The sequence below is a fragment of the Staurois parvus genome, unplaced genomic scaffold (genome assembly GCF_062004578.1).
Source record: "Staurois parvus isolate SC_StPar_1 unplaced genomic scaffold, SC_StPar_1.0 ptg000025l, whole genome shotgun sequence".
Lineage (NCBI taxonomy): Eukaryota > Metazoa > Chordata > Amphibia > Anura > Ranidae > Staurois > Staurois parvus.
Window position 1 is genome coordinate 14935730 of NW_028317821.1, and position 16686 is coordinate 14952415.

General features: G+C 36.4%; 1 protein-coding gene across 2 annotated transcripts in view; it reads left to right on the forward strand.

Moving 5' to 3' along the window:
• LOC149471954 (dynein axonemal heavy chain 3-like) overlaps window positions 1-16686 on the forward strand; it is a 156249-nt gene that overhangs the window by 133992 nt on the left and 5571 nt on the right. Inside the window, exon 21 of one of the 2 annotated variants that reach the window (XM_089651956.1) lies at window positions 104-1573. The exons of the other annotated variant lie outside the window; for it this stretch is intronic. Coding sequence (XP_089508082.1) covers window positions 104-130 — 27 coding nt within the window. The 3' untranslated portion in view covers window positions 131-1573. Of the gene's footprint in view, window positions 1-103; window positions 1574-16686 lie in introns of those variants that run through there. 2 annotated transcript variants of the gene reach the window in all.

The window sequence follows — 16686 nt, forward strand, 5'->3', positions numbered from 1 at the left end:
TACATTATAGAAAACAGAAAACATTGATTTAATAGAAACTCATTTTCAGTCTATCCAGTATAACAGTATCCTGTTCTTCTTTATGCAATGCACGCACCAACAGCGAGGTAAAAGTGGAATTAAAGGGTAAGTACGGACAAAAAAATTCAAGGTAAATATTGGACTCCATATGTGTGTGCAGTACATCACAAACTGTAGACCTTTTTGTTATTAGGCACTTAGCAATATTTTCAGTTAGCCTCTGCTGCATGATTTAATGTCGGACCATCAGTTTTCTCCATTTATTCGTGTTATAATTTCTATAGCCTGTTTTTATGTAGAATGAAAGAGAAATGAGCATGTTTTATAGAACTTCAGCCACAATTAGTATGGATGCTGTGGTATCTGTGTTGTTGTGTCCATTATGAAATGACCAGCTTGACTCTCACATATAGAGAATGCATGTTGCGTAATATGTATTGAGAGGGAAAGTATTTCTGTCCTAGGTCTATGTCAAGAGGGGTCTTATGTTTTTGTTTCAGAAGTTGATCCAGATGTCCCGTTAAGTTCCATGTGTTTGGGTTGGTGGTTCTGTTGTTAAACCAGGCCGGTTTGCTTAAAACCGTCTAATACTTGGTTTCCTTCAAGAGCCATGGCATATCTTGGTGCATGTTAGTGTTGTTGTCCTGTCAGTTTAGCTTGTCCTTGGTGTTGTGCAACTTTTAGTGGAGAAAGTTGTTCAATTGTGATGTTTGTGTCTTAAAAAATAACTCCTTTGACAGTTGCAGCGCTGTTAATTTCTGATGTTACTGTTTCAGTGTGCATCTTGTCATTGAAATATAGTTTAAAATGTTCAGTAATGTAGCATGAAATTATTGGTTAGTTTGGGAATGGATGTGAAATCATGTGAAGAAAATAAGTATTGCATCCGATCGAGATAAATTCACTGTGGTGTTTTATGGCTTTTTATTCCTATGTGATAGTAATAATGTCTCATGTAGGGATGGAAGCCATGAAATACATTGTGAAAAGTCATCATCTAGAATGGGGGCCATAAGCATGGAAAATGCAATGGCCATGGAGCTAATAGGCATATGTACAAAGAGAGTTCAGCCAACATCTCAATATTCTGTGCTCTAACTTATTTTGTTTACACTATGAAAGTTTGAGCACAGTCTATCTACTAAGTCAGAAGTTAGCAGTTACAGTGTAAACTGTATTGGTATAAAACTGTGATTTTTAATCAGAAAGAATGCATGTATTTGTTACAGTCAGAGGATTTTGTAATGGTGTGAGGTTGGTGCTCACTGATGTTTTCTGCACATGAGAGCATAGTCATAGCAGGATTCCTTCCTGATTATTACTAGGTGCTATAAATTTAAAGTTCTTTGAGGGGTTGGCTTCAGTATTGGACACAGCATATACATTAGAAGGTCTTTGTGGCATGAAGTATTGTACATACAAAAGAAAGTATAATATAGATCAGATTTCAATACATTTTATTTTCTATCTTAAAAGCAATAAAGTGCACTTTTTAATGTTTATATTTCGTGCCTGTATGAAAAATATGAAAATAAAATATATAAATATACTAGATTGACTCTGTTTTCCTTTCTTTGTGCTGTTGATATGATAACACATAGGTGGTAACAGGGGCGGACTGACAACTCATGGAGCCCCAGGGCAATAGGGGATCATGGGGCCCCTGTGTCCTTGCCCAAATTCAAAAAAACATATGAAAAAAGGTACTAGGGGGATCTCACGGGGACCCCTACTGACCCTGGGCCCTCGGGCAGCGCCCGAGTTTCCAAATGGTCAGTCCGCCCCTGGGTGGTAAAAAACATGATGATTTCTTTGGTTTAACATCTCTTTTATTCCCTACACAATTAACCCTGGATATTACAGAGAAATTCAGCCAACACATTATAAAAGGTCATATTTTAGCTATAGACAAGGCTAATGAGTAGGGAAACTTATTGGTTAGCTTTTACAGATGATTATCACTTATCACCAAGCAATAAATATTTATACTTTTTGGATGTATTTGGAATACTTACAGTACTGGAATACATTTTTATTTTTTTTACGTGATAACATCATCGTTACTGTTACCAGTGGCATGGTTTCTTCTTCCCTATCCTTCTTCTATTTGAATTAGTTATCTCAGTTAAGTGGTTATCTCAATTAGATATTTGGAGTCAAGGACCTCTGTTCTGTATTCACTGACCAGAGAGAAACCTGCATAATAACATCATATTATAGATTTACTGTTCACTAAAGTGGTCTAGAGTGTACTATGCATCTGCTGTTCTTGGGGATAAAAAAAACACACAATATATTCATAGGCCATATTTGAATCTTAAGCCTGTTTCACACTTGTGCAGGCTGTATTCATTTCAGTGGGCTGCCCAACCCGCAGAAATGCTCGGAAAGAAATCTTGGACCTTTTTTGAAAATAATGCCGCATAGGCTCACATGGTGCTGCAACACTAGTGGTTTTGCGTGTGCAAAAACACAGTTATTTTGATACTGTGCAAGGGTGTCATAGTGAATTAAAGGAACCCCCACACATCTGCTGAACAGCAGCCTTTTTCTCTTGTGTTTCAGGAGCAATTGTCCGCTCATTCCCAAAATGCAATAATATGAACTTAACTTTAACAGCACAATATTGTTAAAAATGATGACTTCATGAATGAATACTATATATAGCCAGTGAACAGGTTCTATCCTTGCAATTGAGGAGAAATTCATTTAGAGTACAGTACTTGAAACTCTTAAAATGTGTGTTTCTCTGGCAATTTCTTTCAATATATTATGCTAACCAACCAGATTAGATATGGCACAGCATCAACAATTTGCATTACATTGGGAGAATTATATTGGTCATGCTTAGTTATGGCATTTTAACAAAGAGTTGTGGTCATACAAAGAGGCAAAAATCTAAACCTCTTTAAAAATTTACTGACAAATAAATGCAACATATTTAGGTGTGTATGTGTATTCTATAGCATGTTAGGCTCATTCATTCTATATAATATAAAGTAATTTAATAAAGCAAGTATACCCCATGACAACTGTTGACTTTTTAAAATATATGTGCACATGAAAACATTAGATCTTTATTAAAACAGTGCCTACAGATAAATGTGTTGCACATAAATAGGAAAAAAAGAACAATTTTCCTTTTTAATCATTTATTCAACAAAAGTGTCAATGAATGTAAAGGTGTATTGTGGAAAAATGTAACTGTGTGATTGAAAATTCCCCTACAAAATTTTAATGGGAATCAAATCAGGGCTTTGACTGGGCCAGTCCATAATCCTTTTATTTCTCCTTTATGAGCCATTCCCTGGTGGACTTGTTTGGAGTTCTTTCGATCAATATAGTGTTGAAAGACTAATTTCAGGTTCAGCTTGAACTTTTGGACAGATGACCTTACATTCTCAACAAGCAAATTTTAATCAGAATGTTTAGAATCAATAGGGCTGATTTACTAAAACTGGTGAGTGCAAATTCTGTGCAGCTGTGCATTATAGCCAATCAGCTTCTAACTTCAGCTTGTCCAATTAACCTTTGACAAAAAAAAAACTGGAAGCTGATTGGTTTTTAGGCAGATTTGCACCAAATTTTGCACTCTCCAGTTTTAGTAAATCAACCTCAATGACTTCACCAAGCCGAAATGTTGTCTTCAGTTTGCGGCAAACATGTCTATTGATACCATGTAAAAAAAGTTCTATCTTCTATGGATCAGTCTTAAAGTGGTTGTAAACCCTTACATTTCCCCAGTGAAGTAACTAGTCTCAGGTTCCACACAGAGATAAAGCAAATACTCCTACATAAGTTGTACCTGCTGATCTGCAGCCCTCTCTTCTCTACAGCCAAAGTATACACATCAAAGTGTATTTCTCAGATCCAAAAGGCAGGGGGAAGGATCTGATGTCACACACTGCACAGCATAAAGCATGGAACTGAGTGTAATCTGAGACCTGAGTGAAGGGAATGGAAACATGCACCTCTACACAGTCCCATAAGGAAACATGCATAGCTGAGTAAATCACCTTCTGTGTGCTGGAAGAGGAGTGGAGACATTCAATGGAATCAGCACAACCTGTCAGAAGTGACTCCTGCAGATAGCAGAGGGAAGGGAAAGCAGACAGAAATCTTGGTGCTTTGGATTGAGGCAAGTACACACTATAGAAGGATAAGCTTTTTTTTGAATTTTAGAGGTTTATAACCACTTCAAGCATATAATTCCAGAAGGTCTACTCTTTGCCTATATGTTCTTTTTGCAAATAGTAGTCTTTCAGTAATGCTCTTTTTAGATAGCAAATGCTTTTCCTTAACACATCTCTTAAGCAGGTTCAACTTGTACAAACTGATTGTAGATACATGCACTTTGACCCCAACTGTTGCAAGAATTACATGAACACTCCAAAATAAAATTTTAGGGATTCTGGTATCTTCTTTTAGCATAACACCATTAGCTCTTGGTTTGAATTTGCTGGGTTGGTCGATGCTAGACAGAAATAACAGTCATTAGAAATCTATGCTTCTTTTAGAATTTTTTTTACAGTGAATGATTGATTGATTTCAAATCATTTAGTGATCTTTTTAAATTCCTTGCCATACTCAAGCATCCACAATTTTCTTTCTAAGGGTCTTAGAGATCTCTGTTGATATTAACATGATGACACCAGAGAACACTAAATCCTAAGACAGGTTCCATCTGCATACTCTCCATGAAGTCTCTAACCATTAACACCTAAACTGGAGCATTGGGGTTGATCTACTAAAGCTATGCTTAATTGAACAAGCTGAAGTTTGAAGCTGGTTGGCTACCATGCTTAGCTGCACCAGATTTTACTCTCTCCATTTTCGTAAATCAACCCCACTGGGTTCTAATTTCATGTATGTGGAATGGTGGTAAGAATAGTGGTGTACTTGCACTGCATCAATTATATGTGTCATTCAAGCATATCACTTTGATATCAAGAATCAAAATCTAATTATCTTGATTTTGAATTTTGCCTATTCAAATGTGAATTTTGAAAAAGTCAACCATTTCCATGACTGTGTATTTAAACAAAAGAAACACCATGTATTGTCCAGATGCATGTTACTAAACCTACCAGTTCAGTTGTTTTGTAAAGAACCTGTAAGTTTCTCCTTGACATAGTTTTCCATCATATTCTAGCTCATGGAACGTACAATATATCTTAAGAATGGTTGTGATAGGTGCTTATGCCCTGCACACACAATTAGAATATCAAAAAAATGGTTGTCTTTTTTTTTTGCATGCTAGTCTCATATCGGAAATAAAGAGGTTACCAAAATTCCAAAAATTCGTGTATAACAGAATATAACTTCGGAAATTATGTAATCCATTGTATTATATTGTAATGTATTCTTTATTTTCGGAGCATGGGTGGTCTCTGTCTCTTGATTTTTTTTTGGACAAATACTTTACTGATTAAACAAAAAAATTGTACGCTCTGGTATTGTATGAGAAACATTTTTATGCTTGGCCTTTTGGATATTGTTGCATGAACTAACTGTCATGATCGGGTGTCAAAAGCTGTGTGCTAATGATCAGATTATCATACGATCCCTCCCAGTGCAATTTTTGTCATCCGACTTTCTAATCTTGTGTACTAGGTATTACTCTTAGTCTGTTGTCAGACAGCTGAGACAGCCAGTAACAAGATATAGTTAAAATGAAAAATAATTATCTGTTATACCAGAGAAATTGTTGTATAGGTCATTTTCAACAGCTTGAAGTTTGAGTTATTTGGGGGCACAAGCGTATCTTCAAAAAAAAAAAAAATGTATAGATGATTTTCTGCAGGATGTTCTATTTTTTAACGAACTATTTTTTCTCTTATCCTCATATTTTTTCAATATGATTTTTTTTCTATTCATCTTATAGACTTTTCTTAATATTACATAAAAACCTTCCAAGAAAGTAATGTGGGGTGTGTCATTGTTGACCTCCTTTTGAAAATGCTAGTTGCTCAGTTTATCATTATAATGAACCAAAATTGGGTCAGTTTATTGTTAAACTGCCTGGGTAACTGCCTTGGAAGAAGTATAGAGATCAGATTTCAGCTGTGAGAACATCTGAAATCCTTATCTGCTTTCCTGTTCTGAGTAAAGGCAGCCTCCATATCTATCTTGTGAAAAGTTCCCATTAAACAATGCAAACTAGAATATTCCATTAACCCAGCAGGCTCACATAATGACTTGAGAAAACTAGTGCTTTGCTTAATCCTTTACTTTCAATTAAATTTAAAACTCCATGTTCTGAGTTTTATCACAGGCTTTTTAGAATGCCTAACCTTAAATGTGCAAATCCTTGAAATGTAGAAGGGGGTTAGATAGAATAAACAAGGCGATGTGCTCTTCTAGAATGAAGACAGTCTGCAATCAGAAAAAACCTTCAGGACCAAAATAGTGACAGTTTCATGACATCTGGCAGCCATGAGCTCACAAAGGTGCTTTTTCTGTTCTGATATTTGAACCTTGGAACATGAAGCACACTTTGGATTTGTTTCACCATACAAATGCAGGTTTGAAAAGAAACATGATTATAGTGTCTACAGTGGCCCTTGAATAATTGATCTCAGCCAGGATCTTTGTGACTGGTATTTTGTCAGCTTTACCACGTTTTCACTTTCCTTCAACTACACATTTTCTCATGCAGGAAATTTGAAATCTTGTAAACGGTATATTATTTTAGATCTGTTTGGGTAACGTATACAGACATAGTGTAATATATTCTATATAACAAAAAAAGAAAAATATCTGAATCTGCAATAATATTAACAGCTCAAAAGCATATATGTTTTGCTAACAAAGAAAAATGTATTAGATAGCAGTTATTTTGATGCACATCATTTTAAGTTTCACAATATCAAGCAAGTTAGGGATGGAACTGATTAATTATAGGAGGCAGACTTTCCTTCTTAATGTTATCTAAAAGATTTTAGCAAGTGAACTGGCATAGCGTATCATACGAAACTGAAGTTACACTTTAAATTATAACTTTATCATGAGGTATATTATTCCTTCATAATGCCTGGCCATCCATAGTTACAACTCTTTCACAAACGTGTTATGCTGCAATGCTGTTATTTCCAAACTCGGTTTTAAATCAGGCATTATGTACTCCAATCATTTACTCAGGCAACGCTGGCTTGGTAAATCTTCACTACCATTAGATAAGGCTTAAATAGGGCAATATGCAGCCCAGGTAAGACCTACTTTGCTACACATGAGGAAAAAAAACCCCAATAAACTTAAATACCCCTCTGGTTATTAACAGCCTTTATCCAAGTAAGTCATCATAGTACAAATGTTTCTTCTTCATCATGCATCATGTCACATGCCAAGATTGTGGTAGTGGCATACACTATATTGGTAAACGTTTGTGGACACCTGATCCTCACACCTAATGGGATTGGTTGGACATCCCATTTCAAAATCACAGATATAAATATAGAGGCCCCCTACCTTCAAGGTTATAACAGCAGGCTTTCTGCAAAAGTTGCACATTCATGGGAATGTGTTTCAATTCAGCCAAAATATATCTCATATATACCTGATGTCTTGCTGATATACAGCTCATCCATAGTCTGTTTTTTACTATTCAATTATTATTATTATTATACAGTATTTATATAACGCCAAAAAGTTTGCTCAGCGCTGTACATTATAGTGGGGGACAGTACATGAGACAATACAGAAACAATACAATACACGAGGGGTTCGAGGGCCCTGCTCTTTCGAGCTTACAATCTAGGAGGGAGGGGCTAGTGGTACAGGAGGAAATGGCTGTGGGGGATGGAGTGGTAGGAGGAGTGGAGGAGATCAGCTGTTAGGTGAGGGCGGGGTAGGCTTCCCTGAAGAGATGGGTTTTCAGGGTGCGCCTAAAGGTGAGGAGGGTAGATGACAGTCTGATGGATTGGGGTAGTGAGTTCCAGAGGATAGGGGAAGACCTGGAGAAGTCCTGGAGTCGGGCATGGGAGGAGGAGACCAGGGAGCTAGAGAGTAGGAGGTCTTGTGAGGAGCGAAGAGTACGTGTTGGGTGGTATTTGGATATCAGGTCGGTGAGGTAGTTTGGGGCAGTATTATGAATAGAAATAACTTTTCTTAGATGTTTTGTTTTCCAAAACACACAAAACTTTATATTTGCAACTAGAGGAAAGAAAATGTAATCCTGCTCAATCCTCCCTTTGTTTGGACTCCATGAGGTTGATTTACTAAAACTGGAGAGTGCAAAATCTGGAGCAGCTGGGCACGATAGCAAATCTTCTGCTTGTTCAATTAAGCTTTGATGAAAAAAAAAAAAAAACTGAAGCTGATTGGTTTCTATACAGAACTGCACTAGATTTTGCACTCTCCAGTTTTAGTAAGTCAACCTCCATGTGCTTATTAAAGCACAGTATATTAAGAGCAACATTAGATTTATAATGTTTTCAAAAAATATCGACAAAGTTCAAGAGAGACATCCAAATACCTGATGAGGGTCAAAAAGATTTGTTTTTGCACTCCTCTCGATCAAATGTTGGTTTAAAGATTCTGAATACATATATTAAACAACAATGTGCTAAAATTCCAGACCCTTTTTGTAAAATATATATTTGTGATATTCGTCACAGTATCTTGATTCGCTATAAAAAGCCAACTTAAAAAAGTGCTTGCCTGTCATATTTTTATGGCTTTTTAGACTGCAAGGTGGCATTTCTTAACATAATTCCTACAGGTTTCCAACATTCAACATTATTACAATTGAGTGAATTAAATAGCTGCGGTACTTTACCACCAGGGTTTCTTTGTTTTATTATTTCAGTTTGTTCCTGTTAAAAAATCATCCCAAGGGAAACCTAAGTGCTGTGTTTTTTTTGTATCCTGTGTTGGAAATGACACTGTTATTTTAAGAACTCTTGTCAGGAAAGACCAATGTCTTCAATCCAATTCACAAGTCTTACAGTACCCGCACTCTGACATGATAAAATTAGAAACAGAAATGAAATGACAGCTAGGTACACCATTCCCTCTGGGTATTCTGACAAATGTCATACAGGCTAGTGCACCTGGGGGCTGGATGCAGCTATTCATAACATCATTGTTAGGTCACACATTAGCTAAAATGTAATGCTTGCAAAGTACAGAGGCATAAAAGAAAAGTCACAGAACAGTCAATTTTATTTTCAGATCCATAACATGATGTATTGCATTGTTATGACAAAAAAGCCTTTACTAATGACAAAGAAAGGAGAAAGGAGAAATATAAACCTATAGTAGGATGAGTTAACTGACATCATTCATAAGCTTTAATCAAATATCCCTTTCTTATACATTCATTTCTCCAGCACTGCCTGGAGCACTCCCAAAGTTATCCAAATAGTGACTTTTTCACTATTTTTATATACATATACATGTCTCCTGCCACCCATGTGACACTCACCTTAAAGGTTCATTAGACCCTAAGCATTGAATTTTGGGGTGAAGGAAGAGGAAAAGGGGTGCATAATTTTTTGGAGTGGAGGAAACATTGAAGATGCTAAAAGGGTGCTGGAAAGGTAAAGGCAAATGATATTTAAAGCAAAAAGTAAAGGTAAATTATATTTGCTGACAACTTATGATGTCAGCAGACCTGCCTTGTAGCTAGTTTTTTTACTTTCTCCCTGTCTCACAATATTTATTCCATTAAATATTACAGGCAACATGCTTTTAATACTAATCAAGGTTACAAATACTTGGGTTGCATCTGCTGGATAACAATCCATATCCTTAAAATAATTTTTCAGAGACAAAAAGCTGCTTGGGCATATAATCATTCTTTATTAATGTTGGCGTTATTCCTCTTTGACTGTTTGTCTCCAGATCTTACAATTAGAGATGAGCGAATCGAACTTGGCGAAGTGGAATTCGTTTCGAATATTAGGAAAAATTAAATTCGCATCGAATCCGAAAATTAGCAAACTTCGGATGCACGAATCGAATTTTTCCCGATCGGCCGATTTTCATCCCTTCTACAGCCGGCAAAAAGTGTCCCTGCAGAGAGCTCCGCTATTTCTGACAGTTCTCTGACAGTTCCTTCACATTTACAGCGGTTGAAACATTGTATCTATTTGTTTCCATTTAGGATACAGATGTTTTTATTCGGAAACAAATAGATACAATGTTTCAACCGCTGTAAATGTGAAGGAACTGTCAGAGAACTGTCAGAAATAGCGGAGCTCTCTGCAGATACACTTTTTGCTGTACTGGAATTCTTCTTATTTTCATTCTTCTTCTTCTTCTTCTTCTTCTAATTTTCATTCTTCTTCTTCTTATTTTCATTCTTCTTTTCATTCTTCTTCTCCTTCTTCTTTTCATTCTTCTTCTCCTTCTTCTTCTCCTTCTTCTTTTCATTCTTCTTCTCCTTCTTCTTTTCATTCTTCTTCTTCTTATTTTAATTCTTCTTCTTCTTCTTCTTCTTATTTTCATTCATCTTCTCCTTCTTCTTCTCCTTCTTCTTTTCATTCTTCTTCTTCTTATTATTTTCATTCTTCTTCTTCTTCTTCATCTTCTTCTTCTTCTTCTTCTTCTTCATCTTCTTCTTCTTCTTATTTTTCATCTTCTTCTTCTTCATCTTCTTCTTCTTCATAATCTTCTTCTTCATCATCTTCTTCTTCATCATCTTCTTCATCATCATCTTCTTCATCATCTTCTTCTTCATCTTCTTCTTCTTCATCCTCATCTTTTTCTATTTCTTCATCCTCATCTTCTTCCTCTTCTTCTTCTTCTTCTTCATCTTCTTCATCATCTTCTTCTTCTTCTTCATCTTCTTCTTCTTCATCATCTTCTTCTTCATCTTCTTCTTCATCATCATCTTCTTCATCATCATCTTCTTCTTCATCTTCTTCTTCTTCTTCTTCTTCTTCATCTTCTTCATCTTCTTCTTCATCTTCATCTTCTTCGTCGTGCCCTGTGACTGCCCAAATGAGTGAAGTGTGCGGTGATTCTAAGATCGACGGCACTCATCTGCATGTCATACTGACTGACAGTATTATTTCTCTTCCCCAGCAGACTCCAAGGGCATTTAAATTAAAGGTACAGTGTTCTGCACTAATATAAAGGCTCTCTGAAGCCTAGAAACCCTTTTAATAAGATAAATTCGCATCGAATCGAATTTATTCCGCAAATTCGGCGAATCAGCTGAATCGAATTTTTGAATAATTCGCTCATCTCTAGTTACAATGCACTAAACCCTGGATGCAGCCTAGTTAAATATTAGTCAACAGGTCAAGGCGCAGAGCAGCTTTGAGGGTTATTCAACTTGCTACTAAAATGTTAGAATTGGCATATTAAACATACTGTACAAAGTAACAAAATCTTGCCTTACACATGATAGCTTCACATTCAGATCAAAATGATGTCAACAAATTTTCTAGTCGGCTTCAAAATTGTAAGTTGGCCTTGGGCAGCAATCTATTTATTTTTTACTTCCTGTGTGTTTATAGAGCACCGATTCAGTAGTTGTATCATGTTGTTTGCTTTATTCCGAATGGTAACTCTGTCATAATTTTATATTACTAAGAATATTCATCATTCAACACAATTGCAGTTGTGTTCGATGCATGGTCCCCTGCTGTGGACCTTCTGTTTGCTTCTATGTCACCACTATGTCCTATAGTAATGTGAGGGTTGGTAGGTAACAGTGAAAAATGGTGGTGCCAGCAGCGGGACAAGTAAATATTCTTCTCTTTGCAGGCATATTTTTTTTTTAACAACATTCTTTTGTTAAATAGCGACAGCCCCTTTAAAAAACATATATAAATATTTCAAGATTGTGTCAGTGCACTAGTAACCCCTTCTAGTAGTATCTGTTATTCTGAAGTTAACCTGTGTTGATTTTCCATGTAGTGAGCTACTTGCAGGGGTGAAACACAGGGGTGTATTTTATACACTTTTTCAAAAAAGATTTACACAATGTTTACCCAGGATCCACACGTTTACATTTGAACCTAATTCTAAAAATGTATTTGATAAAAGCTGTGTGAATCTTGTGTGAAACCATTTGTAAAAGACCCTTTATGTTTCTTCAGATAATTCTCATACTGTCCAGGAATATGAAATCTGGGGAACTTATACTGGGTACACACCATCAGTTTTTTTTTTCCATTCAACCCAGTGGCTGAACAAAAAAACACTGAAGAGCTTCGGAGGAGCTCGCTGTACTAACTATAAAAAGTTAGTACAGCAATCTTCCAGCTGAGCTATTGTTTTCTGACAGGGGGGCTATCCTTCCCCCCTACCCCGCTAGTACTCATCAGATGCTGTTTGGATGCTGGTTTTCCAGCATGCCCGGCTGACATAAGCTGGCCTTTAGGCTGACTTCTGTTGGACAGGTGGGTGTATACATGGGCCAAATGTTGGACAGTTTCTATTGAACCGACTGATACTGGCCGATATTCGGTCCATGTGTATGGGGCTTAAGTCATTCATATGGTCACTTCAGCTCTGAAAGTTGGAGCTGTGTCCAACCTTTCCTGCCTATCACATCTGTATGTCCTTGAATTTAGGGTGTGGCTTTATTGACCAGTCTGAACTGTAAGAATGGGAGTGGCAGGACCAGAGGATAGGCATATGTAAAATACCACTGCTGGCCTGTTTGTAAAGGTACAAATTCCAGAGCTGTCCTCACCTTTTTTTAATAGTGGATTGCTGACCAAGAACAAATTAAAAAGTAAGGTCCTCCTGACCTCACTGGCTTTATGTTTGTTCTGCTTTGGTAAGTCAATGATAAATGAGGCAAGAATAAGGAGTTGGAATTTGCACCTTTAAATAAGCAAATCAGCCGTTCTGTTCCTGACACTTTCCTTTGGAAATATAAAATTCTTTAACCAGTACTGATAATGATTCTTAAAGTAGAAAAATAAATGTTGCCAACCAGTAGTCATGTACAGGGAGGATCATACATTGTCTCCAGATTTACAACATAATGTTACCTGATGTGATAGGTTTGCTGTAGTGCAACCCTGTTGCCAAAAAAATGCAAGCAACCAAAAAAATCTGCACATACCTACATCAGGCTATAAAACCCTACTTTGATGGCTGAGTGTTGGAATTTTCCTAACTTATCCTGTTACCTACAGAATTCTCATGCCCAGTAAGGTAGCCCATCATAGTAATAAACCAGCAGGAATGTGTAGGGAGAACCGAAGGGAGCATCTGCAAGTATTAGAGCTTTGGACATAGCAGAATATAGCTATTAACATTCTAGAATATTTCCAGTCAGTTGTGAAAACTACCAGTTATACCATGATCTGGATAAATGAGAACCTTCACAGACATAGTAGCGGGGCTTAGAGACTGCTGCCCTTATGTTTGGACACTTCTAGATACCTATTCTTTATTCTTGACAGAAGTTTTGTTTCTTTTGCAGTGAGACACTTTATAGTAGCTTTAGAAAGGAAGGCTTCCCAACATGGATTCCCTGTTTTCATTACAAAGGGTAAGCACTATTAGCCCCCCCAAAAATATTTATTCAGATTAAGGGATGTTTTTTGTATGAGTACTTGGAAAGTATCAATTTTTATTAGGTAAATGAAAATCATATATAAGACCTTTACTTTACTTAAAGTGGTATTAACCCCCAAACCAAAAATGTTATATATTGCAGCTTACCAATCATAAGATGTGGTGGCTGCATTCATTTTCTTTATTTAGGCTTTTTCCCTGTGTTTGTACCAGGTGATCTGTCCAGTAACACACCTCCTGCATAAGAGTGCCTCCATTCTGGATGAAGGAGCACAGGGGGCACATTTGGACAGCAGCATTGTCAGTGTGGGGGGAGGGGAGGGGAGTGTTTGGTGGACTAGCAGAATTAAATGCACTAACAATTCAGAGCCAAACTCTTGCTCACACTGCCGTTACTCAAGCATTTACAGCAAAGTTTTGTTTTTTTGGGGATAAAGGTATTATGTGAATACATAAAAGCTGATCATTGTAAGTACCCCGTCAATGCTTTTTTTCAAAACTCTAACTGCTATATCTGCAGGAGAGCTTGTTTTGTTGAACAACAACAGACTGGCTGGATAACCAGGTGTAAATAAAGGAAAGAAAGCCTAAAAAAGAAAATCAATGCAGCCACAACATCTAAGAATTAGCAAGCTGCAATATAATAAAGATTTGCTTTTGGGTTTACTACTGCTTTGACAATACTGTAGTCTTTTTCTACATATCAGTGTATGCTTTGTCAGGAGGTTGGCCCTGTCTGTGTACAAAAAAACTCTACTGCTGTTAAAAAAAAAATGGATGAAATCTATATAATTGCTGCACAAGCTATTTTATAATGTTATTAAAATGAACTTTTTGTTTCAATCCACAGCCATCTGCTTTGGCAAAATTACAGTGTTCTGTTGCCTATTTGCATTCAGAACTCCCCCAGAAATGTCAGTTATTGCTTATGCATTTAGCCCATTGCTTTTCCCAACATTTTTTCTCGATTTAAGATATTAGCAAGGATCATGCGACTATAGCAGGTGGAGCCTTACAATTAGTAATATAAACGTTTAAAGTGAACATGTGTCAGAACAGCAGGAGGTAAAGCTCTCTAATAAACATCTTGTTAAAATCGTGTAATGTACATAACTAAACTGAAGATTTTTTTTCTCTTCTCATGAAAAGTGTAGTTACACTTGCCAATATATACACACAAATACATCTCGATTGTTTTATATGATAGGGATTCTGACTTACAGTAAATCCTATTCTTAGTAAATGATGCTTTGGATTGAATGTGATTTGGAAAAGCATATATATGACCTCTTGCTTGAGGTTTTACACATTTTACCTAACATTTGTGGTATTTGTGAACCAGTGTATGCCATTTTTTAAAAGGTAATAGCTCCTTTTCTAGCATGATTATGTATCTGTTTAGCAGTTTAGAATTTTTGATCAACACATGCTTTGTGAGAACAATAAGGTTCACTGGGATTTTATTAGTGCTATAACAAATATTTATTATTTATCACTTCCATTTCTGATCATAATAGAAAAATGACACAGTTTTAGATAATATTACACTAAGAGTAAACATAAACTGGAATGCATACAAAAGCTGATATAAAATGTTTATCCCATTAAACTAGTGGGATCATAATGAGAGTGGTAGTTTGTGATAATTGAGGGGCAGTCAACACAAAATTTATGTTTTAGGTTAGCATTTGCTATTTTAGTTTAAGCTAGACAATGAAGCAATAACTCTCCCACTGGTTTCTTGTATCTCCAAGGGACCCTAACAGAGATATCACTGCTCGTGTATGGTCTGTACACTCACTTTAGTTAAAAGGCGACCTACTTTCATTCTAAAATTGAATTACATAATAGAATAAGAATTACAATATATAGGGAGGACTCCATGGTGGACATAAATAAGATGCTCAGAATCATAAAACACCATTGGGTGAATCAGCTCACAAGATGCCACCTTAAAGTGAAGTAACACCTTTTGGTATACTACCATTTAAACATAATAGAAGAATAATTTGATTTTCCTTATGTTAGAAAAAGTGCACTGCTATCAACTACTGGCCCTGATATTATGTTAAATATTTTCACTTTTTCATTCAAAACCAATTAAAATCTACTGTTATATTCAGTTATGTTTTGTATGTTTTGTACAACACTCAAAAGTTTAGTTAAATGGTGAGTTTATATATCTAGTTAATAATTCATTACATTTTGGGTCTATGTTTTAGTGAAGCATTTATAATAGATCCCAACATTGTACTTTATAGCAATTAACTGTAGTGTTAAGCTGGCCATACATGCATTGAAATTTGTCCAGTTCAGCAGAAATTGGCCAAATCTCCATCCATGTATGGTGGTTCACGTTCATGAGAAGTTGATCTACTGATCGACTTTTCATGAATGGGCTTGTTGGAAAATCTATGCTCAATTAGTGCATGCAGCCAATGGTGGGAGAGTCCTTCTGTCAGAATACAAAGACACAGCAGGGAAGATTTCCCCATTCACTTTGAAAGTGTGGATGGGGAAATCAGTTCAGTTTTTTTATTCAGCTGGCTGGCTGAATGAAAAAAACTGAGTAATGTATGGCCAGTTTTAGCTTGGGACTTTCTTACAATAAGAGGTAAACTCATAACTATTGCTCATTTCTGTGCTCAACTTACATATTAGCTCAACTGACTAAGTTTTTGTACAGTGTAAAAACTTGTGCATTCCTTGAACCACAACATGTAATTTTCTGCAGTTCCAAATCCACAGCTGTTATTTGAAGTGGGAGAATTGAACAGTAAAGGGGCTGTGATTGCAATTGTGCTCTAATAGTCCCTTGTAACATATTCACAGTCTTGAATCATCTCCTACATCAATCAGGTCTCTGGTTTCCAAACATACACTATATTGCCAAAAGTCTTGGGACTCTAAATCATTGGGTTCAGGTGTTCCACTCACTTCCATGGACACAGGTGTATAAAATCAAGCACCTGGGCATGCAGACTGCTTCTACAAACATTTGTGAAAGAATAGGTCACTCTCAGGAGCTCAGTGAGTTCATGCGTGGTACTGTGATAGGTTGCCAGCTGTGCAATAAGTCTATCCGTGAAATTTCCTTGCTTCTAAATATTCCATGGTCAACCGTTAGTGATATTATAACAAGATGGAAGCAACTGGGAAAAACAGCAAATCGGCCACGAA